General features: G+C 45.4%; 1 protein-coding gene across 2 annotated transcripts in view; it reads left to right on the top strand.

Annotated features, from left to right (window-relative positions):
* The first annotated feature begins 1656 nt into the window (after window positions 1-1656).
* LOC126540174 (cytochrome P450 4V2-like) overlaps window positions 1657-14747 on the top strand; it is a 69128-nt gene continuing 56037 nt past the window's right edge. The window contains exon 1 of one of the 2 annotated variants that reach the window (XM_055075854.2): window positions 1657-2224. In XM_055075854.2, coding sequence (XP_054931829.1) covers window positions 1981-2224 — 244 coding nt within the window. In that variant the 5' untranslated portion in view covers window positions 1657-1980. The remainder of the gene's footprint in view (window positions 2225-14747) is intronic. The other variant, XM_050186961.3, reaches the window with a different exon arrangement.

Below are 14747 nucleotides of genomic sequence, written 5' to 3'. Positions count from 1 at the left end.
GCTTCAACTACATTCAGCAGCTGACGTCGTGTGCCTTATCGCACAGCGTTCGACTTATGCCGTTCGCGCCGCATTTACACTCACCCATGTCGGCCGAGAAGCCTCGTCTGAAATCGAGTATACGAGGATTTTTGCGGACTCTTTCACTCCTCTGCCGCGGGTGACCGTCCCAAGTTGTGGGTTATGCTTTAAGTGTTGGGGCACGCACAGGTCTCTCTTTACGTGCTTGTGACGTGTTCGTGCGTATACAGTGCTTGGTAATACTTTCTTCTTGCTTTCTCTTATTCTTACTTGAGTAACGAATCCATCATTTTGACATAGCCGGTTATAGCAACGCCTGCCTTCACATTATGCTACATCTAACAAAGAAAAAAAAAGCGCGGTCGCTATATGCGCATTCCGGAGAAAGCAAGACCACACGCCATTTGTTGTTGATCTGAGTGGTTGTGGCGCATGCCCACAGTGGGGGATTAGCCATGAATCGGGTGGTTAAATTAAGCTGATGAAGACGAGGGAATTAAAATTTTGATGATGGAGCTTTGCTAATAGAACGTCGCTTCTGCTGATGCGCGCGACATCACTTGTTGTTCTATATCTGTACAAGAGAAAGTTGTGCGTTCAACAACAGCAAGACTGGCTGTGTGTGTATGTGTTCTCTCGTGTAATAGTAATCGGTGTAAAAAAAGAAACAAGGATGTTTTTTTTTCGTTGTTCATTTCCATCCTATAATGTATAAGTCAATCCTTTAAAATTTTACCTCAATATCAAACTTACGAGGGCCAGGTAATTTCAGCGAGCGAGTCACGGTGCTGTTTCGTCAAATCAAATTATTTGGTTTAAAGTCTCAACGAAGCACGCGGGCTACATGCTAGAGGCTGTATCTCCCTTTTTATTTATTTATTTATTTATTTTGCGTTCTACTGACACCATAATGCAGCAGGCTTCGAGGCCGGAAATCGACGCCGCAGCCTCGCGCAAGGCAGGGCGAGTGCCACAGCTGTAGTGCAACGGGTATCCCGCTGTTGCGTCGTCTGACCGGCAAGCGTCCCACCTTGGGAATTCTATGTAGACAGCTTGGACTCCAGCAGAACAATTGAAATTCTGACTGACTGGTTAATAGTAATTAGCGAGTAACAGCTGCTCAAAACACGGCACGCGCCGAAACCGGAAAATATATCGCAATGGCTCTGACGCTTTGCGGGGTCGGCCGCGCGACCTTCCTGTCGTGAAGCGGCGGCTGAACAGGAAGTTTCGACGGGGCATTCTATGTTTCTAATTCGACGCGCGCGATAAGAAGGAGGTGCGCATATGCCAAAAGGAGGAAAAAGAAAAAGAAAAACAATTAGTGTGCGTAAAAGGCCACCTATGAGCTGATGACGTTTTTTCTGTATATTTCTTCAGGATGACCTCTGCAGCAGCCTGCGATGCAGTAGATCTACACCCCCTCCCCCTCCCCCCTCCCCTTAAATGCACAAGGGTGCCCAGCAGAAGGCGAGACATCAGATAAACAAGTTGTTTCTCCTGACGATGGAAGCAATTTGCGTATTGCTCTTTCGTTTCAAATGACTAAGAAGTGCCAACGGGCGAAGGAAGCTATGGTGATTCGAATTTCAAGGAGACCTTCTCGCGCGCTAAGTCCCGGGCCAAGCGTAAAGTTCCGTTCACCGCCGCCTGGAAGCACAACTGGACGCCATACATTGCCAGCGGAGCCGGGGAGCGCTAGCTGTTACTTATTCACCAAGACAGGGTTGGCGTCCTTTCCTTTTCTCTCGCTCTCTCCCGTCTTCTTTACATTATGGCAGACAAGTCGAAAGACGGTAGAACAGAGGGGATCGAAAAACGAAAAAACGGAAAGGTGAAGGGGTGGTCGGTGCCCGTCAGGCCCCGACGTTATAAAGAGGCGGCCAGGCGTCCCGCAGCAGAGACGGAATATTTTTCTTCGAGCGGCGCCGGCAGGAGTGACAGCTCGCGCGCGCAGAGATGGCCCAACAGCCGCTGCTCGCTTCGATTGCGCTCCCCCAGCTGGCCGCTTGGCCGGCGCTCGCGTGGACGGTAGCCGCGCTCTTCGCCGTGTGGTTCGCGAAGAGCTACTACTTGCCCTGGTTCAAGACGTGGCTGGCGTTGAAACCAGTGCCCGGACCGTGGGATTGGATACCGTTCTGGTACCTAGCCTCCGTGTACTGGGCGAGGAGGAAGCAGCTGAACGAGGATAATTTCACGGCAGGTGAGCGTTGCGTTGCAAGCTGCAGTGCTTGAAGCTGACGCAGGGAATGATCACACCGGCGAGGCACTTAAAGGACGTGTAATATTTGATCCTCTGAGAAGCGGGACATACTGCGAGTCCGAAACTTGTACAAACGAACTCTGCTGCGTAGCCTGTTACCACTGTTTTAAACGAATGGATACTGGACTAATCGAAATCTTCAACTTACAAAAAAAAAAAAAAAAAAAGGAGCTGTACAGGGATTCCCAGCTGACTTTAACCAAGGTTTGAAAACACGCCGTAGCACTCTAGGAGTACGCAACGAAATGCATGTTGTTGGCTATTGCATTAAGCAATTTACACTATTTTTGTATTCTGCTTAATTGCGTAATTAGTCCAAATTAACGAGCTTCGCAAGTAGAAGTAGCTTTGGAGCCGAACTTCCGATAAGAAAGTTTTGGAGCGTTCTAGGCAATATCTAATTTAGCAGCTTCGAACTTCCTACTTGCTATGTAATTATTTTGTTCGAGTCCTAAAGAAAGCCTGCGAAAAAGAAAGCACGTGGCATTCCTGCTTGCGCGCCGCGACAGCAGTACTCCCAACAATGCCACGTGTGAACGGACAGCGCCTTTATGGTGGCTTGCTGCCGTCTAAAATATGAGAGGGCAGTGAAGCAGGGGTTGGCTGCGCCATTTGCGCCACTGCTGTGATTTCCTCGCGGCAGTTCCCGATGGCGATGAATACAAATGACGGGCAAAGCGACGCATACACCATGAACAAAGGAGATCCGCAAGGAAGTGTATTAAGTCCACTTCTCTCCAATGCAGCAATAGCAGCTTTACCAGCAGTACTTCCAGCAGACCTAAACATATCTACGTATTATGATGACATTTGCATATGGACATCGAACAAGTCTCTAGAAGTTGTCAAACATCGGCTGCAGGAAGCTTTGAACGCAATAGGTGATTATTTAAGAGAACGGGGCATGAAGATATCTTACGCCAAATCAGCGGTTCTGCCTTTCACAATAAAAAAAGGTTAGAAATATTGGTCTTTCAACAGACGGCTATGAGATCGCGCTGGTTCGGAAACATCGTTTTCACGGCGTGATTTTAGACCACCAGCTTCGACGGACTCGTCATTTGACCGCCCTGGAGGACCAAATTAGTTGTGTTATAAATGTTCTCCGCAGAATCGCAGACACGAAGTGGGATGGAACAACTGCATCCCTGCTTCACCTCCACTCAGCACTTGTGCGTTAGAGAATTGCTTACTCCGCCCCTCTACTGCACAAATTATCTGCGACGCCCCTCCATCGGCTGCAGCTGTTGCAGGCTCGGAGTTTACGAGTGTGCCCAGGTGTCCTGCAAGCTACGTCCAGTCCCCTCACTAATGCAGAAGCGCGGGAACCGCATTTCACGGTAATTCGCAGCCTGCAAACATGCAGATATCTCTTCAGAATTTCTACTCAGCATTCTGCACACCCCCTTCTCTCTCTGATAGGGAACCGTCCGGGTGCACAGATACACGCCTTGTTTGAAGAGCATAAAGCACAACTCCCACGATCATTTTTTTGGCACTCAGTCCTCTGCTACCCACCATGGCTTCTTTAAGCGCCGAAAATAGAAACGTCAATCGAAGGGCTTAAAAATAAAAGCGACGTTCCCGCATTAGCAGCAAAACAAGTAGCGTTGCATCACCTATTTGCCAAGTACCAGGAATCTATTCACGTCTGCACGGACGGTTTCGTAATCAAAGAAAGTGCGACTGCAGCTTATGTTATACCATCCTTAGAGGTAGAGAATGCTTGTTGACTAGGACACACGTCGTCACCAACAATAGCGGAATTAGTGGCAATTCTCCTAGCAACTCATTTTATCAAAAGATATGAGACACCAAGAAAGTGGCTAATTTGCACGGACTCCTTATCGGCTTTAGCATGTCTTGAATATATTGATGACAGATAACCACGCATGAATAGCATACGCTGTACTGAACAGTTTAACTCAGGCTAATGAAAGGAAACACGAAGTGATATTACAGTGGGTCCCGGGCCATGCTGGTATACCAGGCAACGAACTAGCGGACTCATTGGCGAAATCGGCCCATAAAGATGCAGAAATTCAACTCATTCCTTTATCACCCATGGACAGAAAACGGATATTGAGAGTACTAAAGAAAGACTTGTGTACGTCAACATGGTTTAATGAAAACACCAAGGAATCAATCCTTTACGAAGTGGACCCTTAACTCATATACCAGCTGGATGTACAACTTTCTAAAAGTACCGAGACACTAATTCATCAACTGCGCCTTGGGACAGCATAAACCACACATTTCCTATATCCCATCAAACGGGCTCCTTCCCCGGCTTGCTCCTGTGGCCACGACGATGAGGATGTTCGCCATCTACTCCTCGAATGCCCCATATACGAGATGCAAAGACGGCAGCTAGAACAAGAGCTACACTCCATTGATCCTCACCGGCCTTTGTCACTCGCAAAATTGTTGGGCCTATGGCCATGGAAAATAGCAGAGCGCAAAGCACTGAACGCACTTGAACATTTTTATGAAGAAACAGGCATCTTTAACAAATACTAGGTATTGTACTGAATAATCACACGATGTTACTATAAAGTTCTTTTATTATTTGTAATTATTAGTGCTTGTATACTACGTGTTATATATTTTTTTTATTTCTTTCTTTTTTGTGCGTGAATTATTTGAACACTGTGTCATTCCTCATCTGTTTATATGCTCATCGAAGTCTACATCACGACCGTTTGTGTGTGTTTGTGACTTTGTTTACGAACTCATTGTGGTGGAACTTGCAGCTGACTTTTATACTGTTATGTTCATGGGCGTATAGGACTGTACTGTGGATTTCTGACCGTATGAAGTGATTTCTTTTCATTTTCCTACATATTTTTTATATTGTTGTTTCCGCTATGGGAAAGGGATATCCGCCGCCATTATAAGGTGACTACGTCTCTTTTTTGATTTTCATTTCAATAAAAAAAAAAGATAAAGCGGATCAGGTAGTAGATCAGGATAAATACGCTGTTCACGCGGTTTTCAGCGACCATGTCACGTGCTCGCTTTTTCTTCTCGTATTTCGCGGGCTTTCTTAAGGACGGAGAAAAAATTATGTACAAGTAGGAAATTCGATGTTGCTGAATTAGGTGTTTACTATAGAACGCTCTACAACTTTCTTATTAGAAACGTTGCCCTAAATTTAAAATTGGTGAAGTTGGTGAAATAATCTTGACTAATCGTGCAATTAACAAAATAAATTCTGGCGTTTTGCGTGCCAAAACCACTATGTGATTATGAAGCACGACGTTGCGGGGGACTCCGGATTAATTTTGGCCACTTGGGGTCCTTTAAACGTGCACCCAATATAAAGTGCACAGGAGTTTTTCGCACTCCTCCGCAACAGAAATGGCGCCGTCGTGGTCGGAATGTCACTGTCGTCGTCGGGCTTAGCAGCGCAACGCCCTAGCCACTACGCCACCATGGCAGGTATAACTATGCAAATAAGCTGAATGCAAAATTAAGCGTGACTTGTGCCATACAACAGTTGACAACATGCACTTCGTCGCATCCTCCTAGAGTACTTCGGCATTATTTTAACCCTCGGCTAAAGCTAGCCTGGGCGCCCTGTATACAGCACAAGCATTCTAAGTGTTGGCACCCACCTCGTTATTTATAACTGGCTATGGAGACCAAATCATCGCAAACATCGTGCCTAGGTTACTGAACTCATACCTTGACTTTGGTCTTGACGTGCAGACGCCGACCATCAGCGGAGCTCCTCTTCTTGCTAAACTCTTCGTTAACCATCATACCCGGTGTTTCCCACTGCGATTCGGAATGATGTATCTGTGGATGACAGTGACAAGAACTTTATTAAGAGTGTCCTGAGGAACGTGATTGGGGGAACCGAAGGTTCCCCGATCAAGTTGGTGGCTCCGCCCACGACGGGATAGGGAGATGGTGACTCTCCGCGACGTCGCGGGCCCTCGATCTGGACGGCCTGTAGTTGGTTTGGGAAATCCGAGCTCTTCAGCAAGGCGTCCCACTTGGACTGGTTATGAAAGTCGGAGCCCGCGTTGTACGGGCACAGCCAGAGCATGTGGTCGAAGGAGCAGCACGCGTGACCGCATTTGGAGCACGATTGCGGAAAGTTCGGGTCTATCCAACTAAGCGCTCTCGGGGTGAGGTACGATCTCGTCTGTAAAAGCCTGAAAGTAACAGCCTGAGCCCTGTTCAGTTTCGGGCTGGGGGGAGGGAATTTTCTCCTGCTGTGTCTGTAATGTGACCTAATTTCGTGAAAGGTTGTAAGTTTATCTTTGAAGGGGCAATCCTGCGGGAGAGCCGGACCGCTAGCTCGGGCGCGGTTCGTGAATTCACGCGCCAGGCAGTTGGCCCGCTCGTTAGGGTTGCAACCCGCTCGGTTAGTTACATCGTCCATGTGGGCCGGGAACCATGCTATAGTATGACCTGCGGTTTCTTCTCGTGTATTAATACGAAAGCATCTGTTAACGATGTCGGCTGCGTGTTTACAAACTAGGGCGGACGAGAAAGCCCTGACCGCCGTGCGCGAGTCGGAGAAAATGGATGCCGGGCCTTTTGCGGCTATGTATCTGTGGATCTTGTCACATTCTTCCTTGCTTTAATAGCTCTGTGATATACATTAGACTACTCATGTTTGTTCAACTCAATACACCGTGCTGCCTTTGCAGCAGTTGAGGGCCCTCCAATCTTCGCCATAGCAGCTTTTTCCTCTGCATCCTCCGTTTTTTTTTTTAAATTGACTGATATCAATAAACGGAGAAGACGGCAAGACAATATCTGCAATATGGAGTGCGGCGTCCGCTAGCTTGGGATTGAGAGCGCTCACAGCAATCGGCATGCGTGAAACCTCTACGGGGAAATTATAGCTCGAACACAAAGCATATAAAAAATGGTTGCACCCTCAGACTCTAGTGTTCGTTCACACCAAGAGGGTGAAAAACACAAGGTGTGGTGTTCATCTGTGTCTAGGTGTCAGCGTCTATCGCGCTCTTGGTTTTCACAATGCGATACCACCAAGTCCAAGCATCGGCTCTAGTTCTCGTGTTTGTTTGATGCCTTTGTAGCGCTCTGTGGTTGCGTTAAAATTCCACCATATACCCCTACCATGCTGACTGAGCCATTAATTATATTATAGGAAGCCTCCTGTGATAAAATAATACTGCTAGGTTCATTTTCGTTCCTGGAATCGTACGATGGTAACATTCGCACAACTGCACCGCTACTTTAGTAACCTTTCTTTTTTCAAGAAATATACACAGCAGCATCATTTATTAAACAGTTTTTGCCTCACGTTTTTACATACATTTGAAAGCCCTGTTACGCGCGTCATAATAGCAGTTCTATTATGACGTGCGTATGTACCAAGATGGCTTATTAAATCGCTATATACATAAGCTTCTCCTTGATAAACTTAGACGTCTACGCTTGTACTTTGAAATATTTTTTTTTAATGTGCCTTCCCAGTTTCTCGCAAACTTTGTTTTATGAAAATTGATCGCATTTAAGACTCCCGCTGCTTGAATATGAAGCAACTTAGAAGCCTGGTCACACGAAAGTGCTGAAGGCTTGCAACTGAATTAAAATGAAAATGAAAATAAAGAGTGGGAGGAGCCGATGATCCCGATTTTCGTAAAGCGCATGAAACCGACAGACGATAAAGCCGCACACACTTCACATGAACATTCTGGGTTCGATTCCCACCCGAGGCAAAATTACTTATTCCTCCATTTTCATTTCTATTCTCTGGTATTTAGAATATGTGCTATTTATAGTAAATTTACCTAGGTACCATTTATAAATGTCTACGCAGTTCAATGAAAAGAAAAGAAGTTGAAAGTCACTTTAGTTTACATTAAAGAGGACGAAGGCGAAAGCCTGCGCGCTCACAAGACATTGATAAAATTACTTGACATTATAATTCAAATGCGTTGTTACTTTCTATTGTTTTCTCCCACTAAAGGTCGTGGGTACGAGTTCCTTGACTGACTATATTTTAACTAAGTGTACCTTCATGAACTTCGATATAATTAGCACTAAGTGTCGTGGGTTCAACCATCAATGATGGTGGCACCATCAATTTTGGTACCACTGAATTTCGTTCCCACCAAAGGTCGAGGGTTCGACTTCCACCGAAGGTCGTGGGTTTGAGTGTCTTAATTAACTTTGCCTTAATTAACATCAACACTCATTGGTTCGACTCGCGCTAATGGTCGTGGGTTCGACCATCAATGCTGACACCATCAATGTTGATGCCACTGAATTTTGGTCCCGCCGGAGGTCGATGACTGGACCCCTGTCAAAGGTCGTGTGTTCGAGTTATTTAATTACATATCTCTTAATTAACGTCTCCTTAATTAATACCAAAGATTGGGTGGTTCGACTCCCACCAGTGGTCATGGGTTCAACCATCAATGGTGGCACCATAAATTTTCATGATATTCAATTTTGGTCCCACCAAAGGTCGAGGTTTCGACTCCCGCCAAAAGGTCGTTGGTTCGAGTGCCTTAGTTAACTTTGCCTTAATTAAAGCCAAAGGTCCAGGGTTCGACTCCTACCAAAAGATCGTGGACGGCACCATTAATTTTGGTGCCATTGAATTTTAGTACCATAACGCCGGACGATCAATTTTTCGATAACGCCGGACACCGGATTTTTCGAGCCATAAAGCCCTTGAGGTTTTTACCTTAATAATGCTTTCGATGACATCAACGAGCGCTAGCCTCCTTCTTTTCTCTCTCTAATTTTCACATGGGTGGGCGGGTGTCTTCTTTAGGAGGCAATTGCTAGTTTGCTTCTCTTTCTCTGTGTGCGTGTCTGGTTTTTGTAAGTGTTTATATGATTAATAATAACAGGACCAGCTGTCTGTGAAGACAGCCTCATTGAGGAGGTCCCGGTGGAGAGGCCAACGCATCCCGCCTTTAGGTCACTTCACTTTTGAGATATCACCCGCTTATTTTTCAGAATAACCTCACCAGCGCACGATTCGTATCAGCGCCGTCGATTCCCCGCTGTAGTAGAACCCCACAGTTGATGAGAACCTGCGGTACAACACCGAAACGTTGCGCGCAGGAGAGTTTCCTAAATGTTAGACCTCCGCTAGTAATCCTTCGTGGGGGCCAATTTTTCCCAGTAGGCCGTTGCTAGTAGTGGTCTTCGCGAAAGCACGTTATCACTCACACGAATGGCCGACAGTGCTCCATGCGATGTCCTCGACCTCAGAAAGAACATTCACCGCGCATTGTACCACCGTCCCCACTTTATTCTTTAGACCGACCATCCGCGGTTGCCGAATGGCTGCGGCTGAGGTCGAGTTCGCAGCTGTGATTCCGTAACTTCGATTCCGATCCTACGTGAAAGAAATACGAAGACTCTCGCGTACTTGCTTAGATTCAGATGCTTGTTAAGATACCCCAGGAGATCAAGATTATGACGGAGCCCTTCGCTACGGCCTGACTCATCGCCCCAGTATTGCACACACACGTTAAATCTCACGAATAAATCAGTGACCATGCTTCCGAAGTATGGGGTGACTAGACAATAGAGTAGTATCCTTTCAAGAGATACTCCAGCACTGACATCAACAATCACCGGCGCACAAGGCACTGGAAAGATTTCTGTGATTCTCGATAGCAACTCGCTGGTTCAGACACCCTTGACTGCGTGGCGCTGTTCCTGTGCGCGAACGTGTTCACTCTAGATCCCTTTGCAGGACAACTGGACGCTCGTGGCTGATATCAGTGCATTCACCTGTAGAATATTTTTCTTACCACTAACACACAATGCCTGGCCAATTAATATTTGATTACGAAACAATACGTAGTCCTGTGTTGTGTCTTTCCGACCACCCCCACCCCCCTCTCTCTCTGTCCCTCTCATATTGACCGAGTAATCGAGGATTATTGAACTCAGTGCGCTGTAGCACGACACGCAAGAGATGAAGCTAAAGGATAGACGAAGCGCTTCGCATTTGTATCACCTTCACCTTGTTGCATGTCTGTCGCGGTACAGCACAGCACGTCCATTCGATACCAACTGGCCAGATTTTCTGTTCTGCTAGGTGATTATCGAATAACGAAGCTTTGCAACCAAGAGGTGGACTTAAACGACGAGAGACTATGAACCAGAGAGTTGCATTTCAATTTTGACAAGGCAGTCACATTGAAAAGCACGTTGGCGGTTAGCCGTTGTGGCACTCAGCACCAAATGGTCGTTCACAGAGTTTACACGTAAGTGAGCGCTGCATTATGCAGTTTGAGCCATTGGTTCGCGTGAATTACCATTAGCAAATTGTCACCTGTGGTATTCTTTCTCAGAAGTGCGAAGGCGTCAAATAAATGAAAATGCGCACCGACAAATCATCATAAAATATCAGTAACAAAGAAAGAAACACACAAAATAGCAAGTTCAGGAGCCGTCTTGGTTGTAGGCTTCTGCGTGTATTCGTTACATGCGTCATTTTTTTCCCTGTTTGGGCGCAGCTGTATATCAGTCGCATCAAGGTCGGCTGCAATTACCGTACGCATGCGAAAGCCAAATTGGAGACGTGATCGCTTGCATAGACTTTCCGGCGTGTCAAACACATTTGCAAGTTTCGCTTTTCCTACGACGGTGCTAAGAAACTTCAAATGACGGGTCCCATCAGCCATAGATTTTTTCTCCTGGTATATTTCCCATTTTGTGACCACTTCCTCCTGTGGCAACTGCGCTTTCTTCTTTCTTTCTTTTTGTCTGCCGGTGCTCTCGGGATGCTTTCAGTCTTTCGGCGATCGCTTCTCGTATCTCCCTATTTCAGCAGCTTTTTGGTTTCTTTGTTCCTTTCCAACAGGCAACGGTTCTTTTTTCGATTTCTGTAGTAATTACACTTAGAATCTCACTATATTCCCACTCTTTGCTATTTTCCGGGCTCCTCCTCGAGTCTTGTGATTGTATTTGTTATTTATTCAGTGTTCGAATTTGGACTGGACATTCTTCGCTCTTTGTTTTCTTTCCCAGCTACATATTCCATATTCAAAATGAGGCCTTTGTGGTAGCTCTGTACGCTGCTATAACCTTCCTTGTCAATGACCATTTCTCTCAAGTTATCATAAATTTCTTCTGTCATCAGACAGTAATTCGATTGCCGGTTTCCCTCTACCAACGTCGTCTGCCCATCACAGTTAGGCCCTGTATTCACGACAACGAGGTTATGTTGCTCACAAAGCTCTGGCATTGACTTCCCTTTGTTGCCGGCATAATTGTCGAGACCCTGTATGTGGGCATTCATGCGCCATTCCCGAAACCCCTAATATCAGCGCTTCTAAGCCTTCAACTTACTCGTGATTCTTCTGCCTGCAATTATTTCCGGCCTAGAAACACGTTATGTCCAGCCAGGATTTATTTCCACTCATTGTACATAATGACCAAACATGCTCTTGACATTTAGAATTTACTCTTTTCCATTTGGCTCCCTGATGGATGAGCATTCCGACTCGCCCACCCTTTCTTTCCGACTTTGTTCTGTTGCGCCATTCCCCAACACAATTCTCAATCACAGGCGGCTCTTCTTAGTCTCTAATGTATGTTTCTGTAACCGCATACGCCCCTATTTGTTCTATAGTTAGCTGCTCCTCAACCTCTACCGACTTTTCTTTTCTTCTGCTGCCATGCATGTTTATGTAGCCTATTGCATGGCGAACTCTCTGTTGTTTTCCTCCTTTTTCTGATATTTACGGCAACTGTTCTGAGCTTCCCATAGGGAACCTTCTTCATTAATACCTACCCTGGCCTCCTGAGCGCCCGTGGGCCCCACAAAAGAGCAACCGCGTGACCAGCAAGTCGCCAGCCCACTTCTCGTTCAAGCCTGTGATTTAAGTGGATCCAGTCTCGTTGAGAACCACCATACCTTTTCTCAGTTCACTGTTTACTTCTACAACCTCGAAACCTTTCTCTCGGCTCAATCTCCATATAGCTTCATTTGCAGCCGCAACATCTCTTTGTACGTTAATGTCACGTAAAGGCACCCCCGGCGCCGGGCATACCACAATCCGCACCTTAGGGGCATCTCGCGCAAGTAGTCTACCCCTTTCGCCAAACGCTGTGCTAGTCCTGCCCCTTTTCTGTGGAACACGTCATTTAGCCCGCCTGATACTACTACAAGGTTGCGTCCGCGGCTATTTTCCGCGAGCTTTTCTTTTGCCCGCTCCATGACAGCTCCCAATGTACGCCTTTGATGTGTTCCTACTGCCACACTTTTCTCCCTTTTCACCCTCTCCGCAATTGCCTCTGAGAACCTAGCCAGGTTCGAGACGCCGGCGATAATCACCTTTTCACTCGCTCCTACTGCCGAGGCCTCTCCCTGCTTCCCCTTGCCACTTTATTCCACGTGATTCGGACCTGACAAGAGACATTGACCCCTGCGTTCCTGCCTTTCCCTTTGTGGCCACTTCAAGGTAGGTGAAGCGCTTTCCAGCAACCAGACGATCGAGCGCCCTGTTTTCTACCCTCCACTGGGGGTGACGGAAAAGGGAATATGGAGAGGAAAAGAGGGAGACAGTGAGCACTGAGTGCACGTGGGAGTATGCACAGGGACACTGTTGGTGGTCTCTTAAACCGGTGCGAGTGACGCGTTTAGCCACGGCTCCGTGGCCATAGTGTACAGCTGCTGAGCGCAAGGTCAGGGGCTCGGTTGCCGCATTGCCATGGCGGCAAATTTCAAAAGACATCGTGTACTTAGATTCAGTTGCGCGTTAAGGTGCTGCAAGTGGTTGAAATTATTGTGCAGCTCTTCACTAGGGCGCCTATCATAGCCCCAGTGTTGCGTTGGAGCATGCATCTATCTATCTATCTATCTATCTATCTATCTATCTATCTATCTATCTATCTATCTATCTATCTATCTATCTATCTATCTATCTATCTATCTATCTATCTATCTATCTATCTATCTATCTATCTATCTATCTATCTATCTATCTATCTATCTATCTATCTATCTATCTATCTATCTATCTATCTATCTATCTATCTATCTATCTATCTATCTATCTATCTATCTATCTATCTATCTATCTATCTATCTATCTATCTATCTATCTATCTATCTATCTATCTATCTATCTATCTATCTATCTATCTATCTATCTATCTATCTATCTATCTATCTATCTATCTATCTATCTATCTATCTATCTATCTATCTATCTATCTATCTATCTATCTATCTATCTATCTATCTATCTATCTATCTATCTATCTATCTATCTATCTATCTATCTATCTATCTATCTATCTATCTATCTATCTATCTATCTATCTATCTATCTATCTATCTATCTATCTATCTATCTATCTATCTATCTATCTATCTATCTATCTATCTATCTATCTATCTATCTATCTATCTATCTATCTATCTATCTATCTATCTATCTATCTATCTATCTATCTATCTATCTATCTATCTATCTATCTATCTATCTATCTATCTATCTATCTATCTATCTATCTATCTATCTATCTATCTATCTATCTATCTATCTATCTATCTATCTATCTATCTATCTATCTATCTATCTATCTATCTATCTATCTATCTATCTATCTATCTATCTATCTATCTATCTATCTATCTATCTATCTATCTATCTATCTATCTATCTATCTATCTATCTATCTATCTATCTATCTATCTATCTATCTATCTATCTATCTATCTATCTATCTATCTATCTATCTATGCCCGCACGCACGCGCGTGTGCATACCCGCACGCATGTAAGCATGCATGCATGCAGCATATGCGCGCCATAACTCAAATCATTGCCGAAGTGACAGGGTACCATCTGTTATCGTGCTGCGGTTTTCTCGTGCGGGCCGGCAGTTTGCTGTCGAGAAAAGGTATAAAGAAGCAAGCTTAGTGCCTTCCTTCTTGGTGTGGATTTTACCATATCCCCGCGAAAAGCAACCGCCAATCGTGGTTGTCCTTTTCACAGCGATGCTTCTTGTTGAAGCCGGCGTGCTGATTCGTGGTGAACGCTGCTCGGCGGCGAAAACAGATGACGCACACATACATTCTCGAGTTCTTCGAATAAAGTGCGTCTTGGGTGTTCAGCGCTCCTCCCGTGTTTGCGTGGCTTTCTGGGTACCGTTTACTTGCACTGCTGTTGACCCCGCTCTCAGTCTTCACAACTTTCCTCTCTTCTGCCTTTTGCTTTCTTTCCGTCCATAAATGTAATACTTTCCGCATTGTATGTGACATAATGACCTAAGGAAACGGTATTTACATTTTTGCAATCACAGACGGTCACTTTCAACCATAAAAGGAAGGAGGAAAATGGCTCCGTACGGTATTGCGATATCGTACAAACAGGCCTGAAGCATCACCAAAGCCAAATGCGCACACAAATTCGGATATATAATGACGTAGAAAGAACAACTTGCAAGATAATACACGAACAAAACTCAAACATAAATATACACCCAAGAGCCCT

The sequence above is a fragment of the Dermacentor andersoni genome, chromosome 2 (assembly GCF_023375885.2).
Source record: "Dermacentor andersoni chromosome 2, qqDerAnde1_hic_scaffold, whole genome shotgun sequence".
NCBI lineage: Eukaryota > Metazoa > Arthropoda > Arachnida > Ixodida > Ixodidae > Dermacentor > Dermacentor andersoni.
Note: the sequence above shows the minus strand (reverse complement) of the source record. Positions and strands in the feature narration are given on the sequence as shown.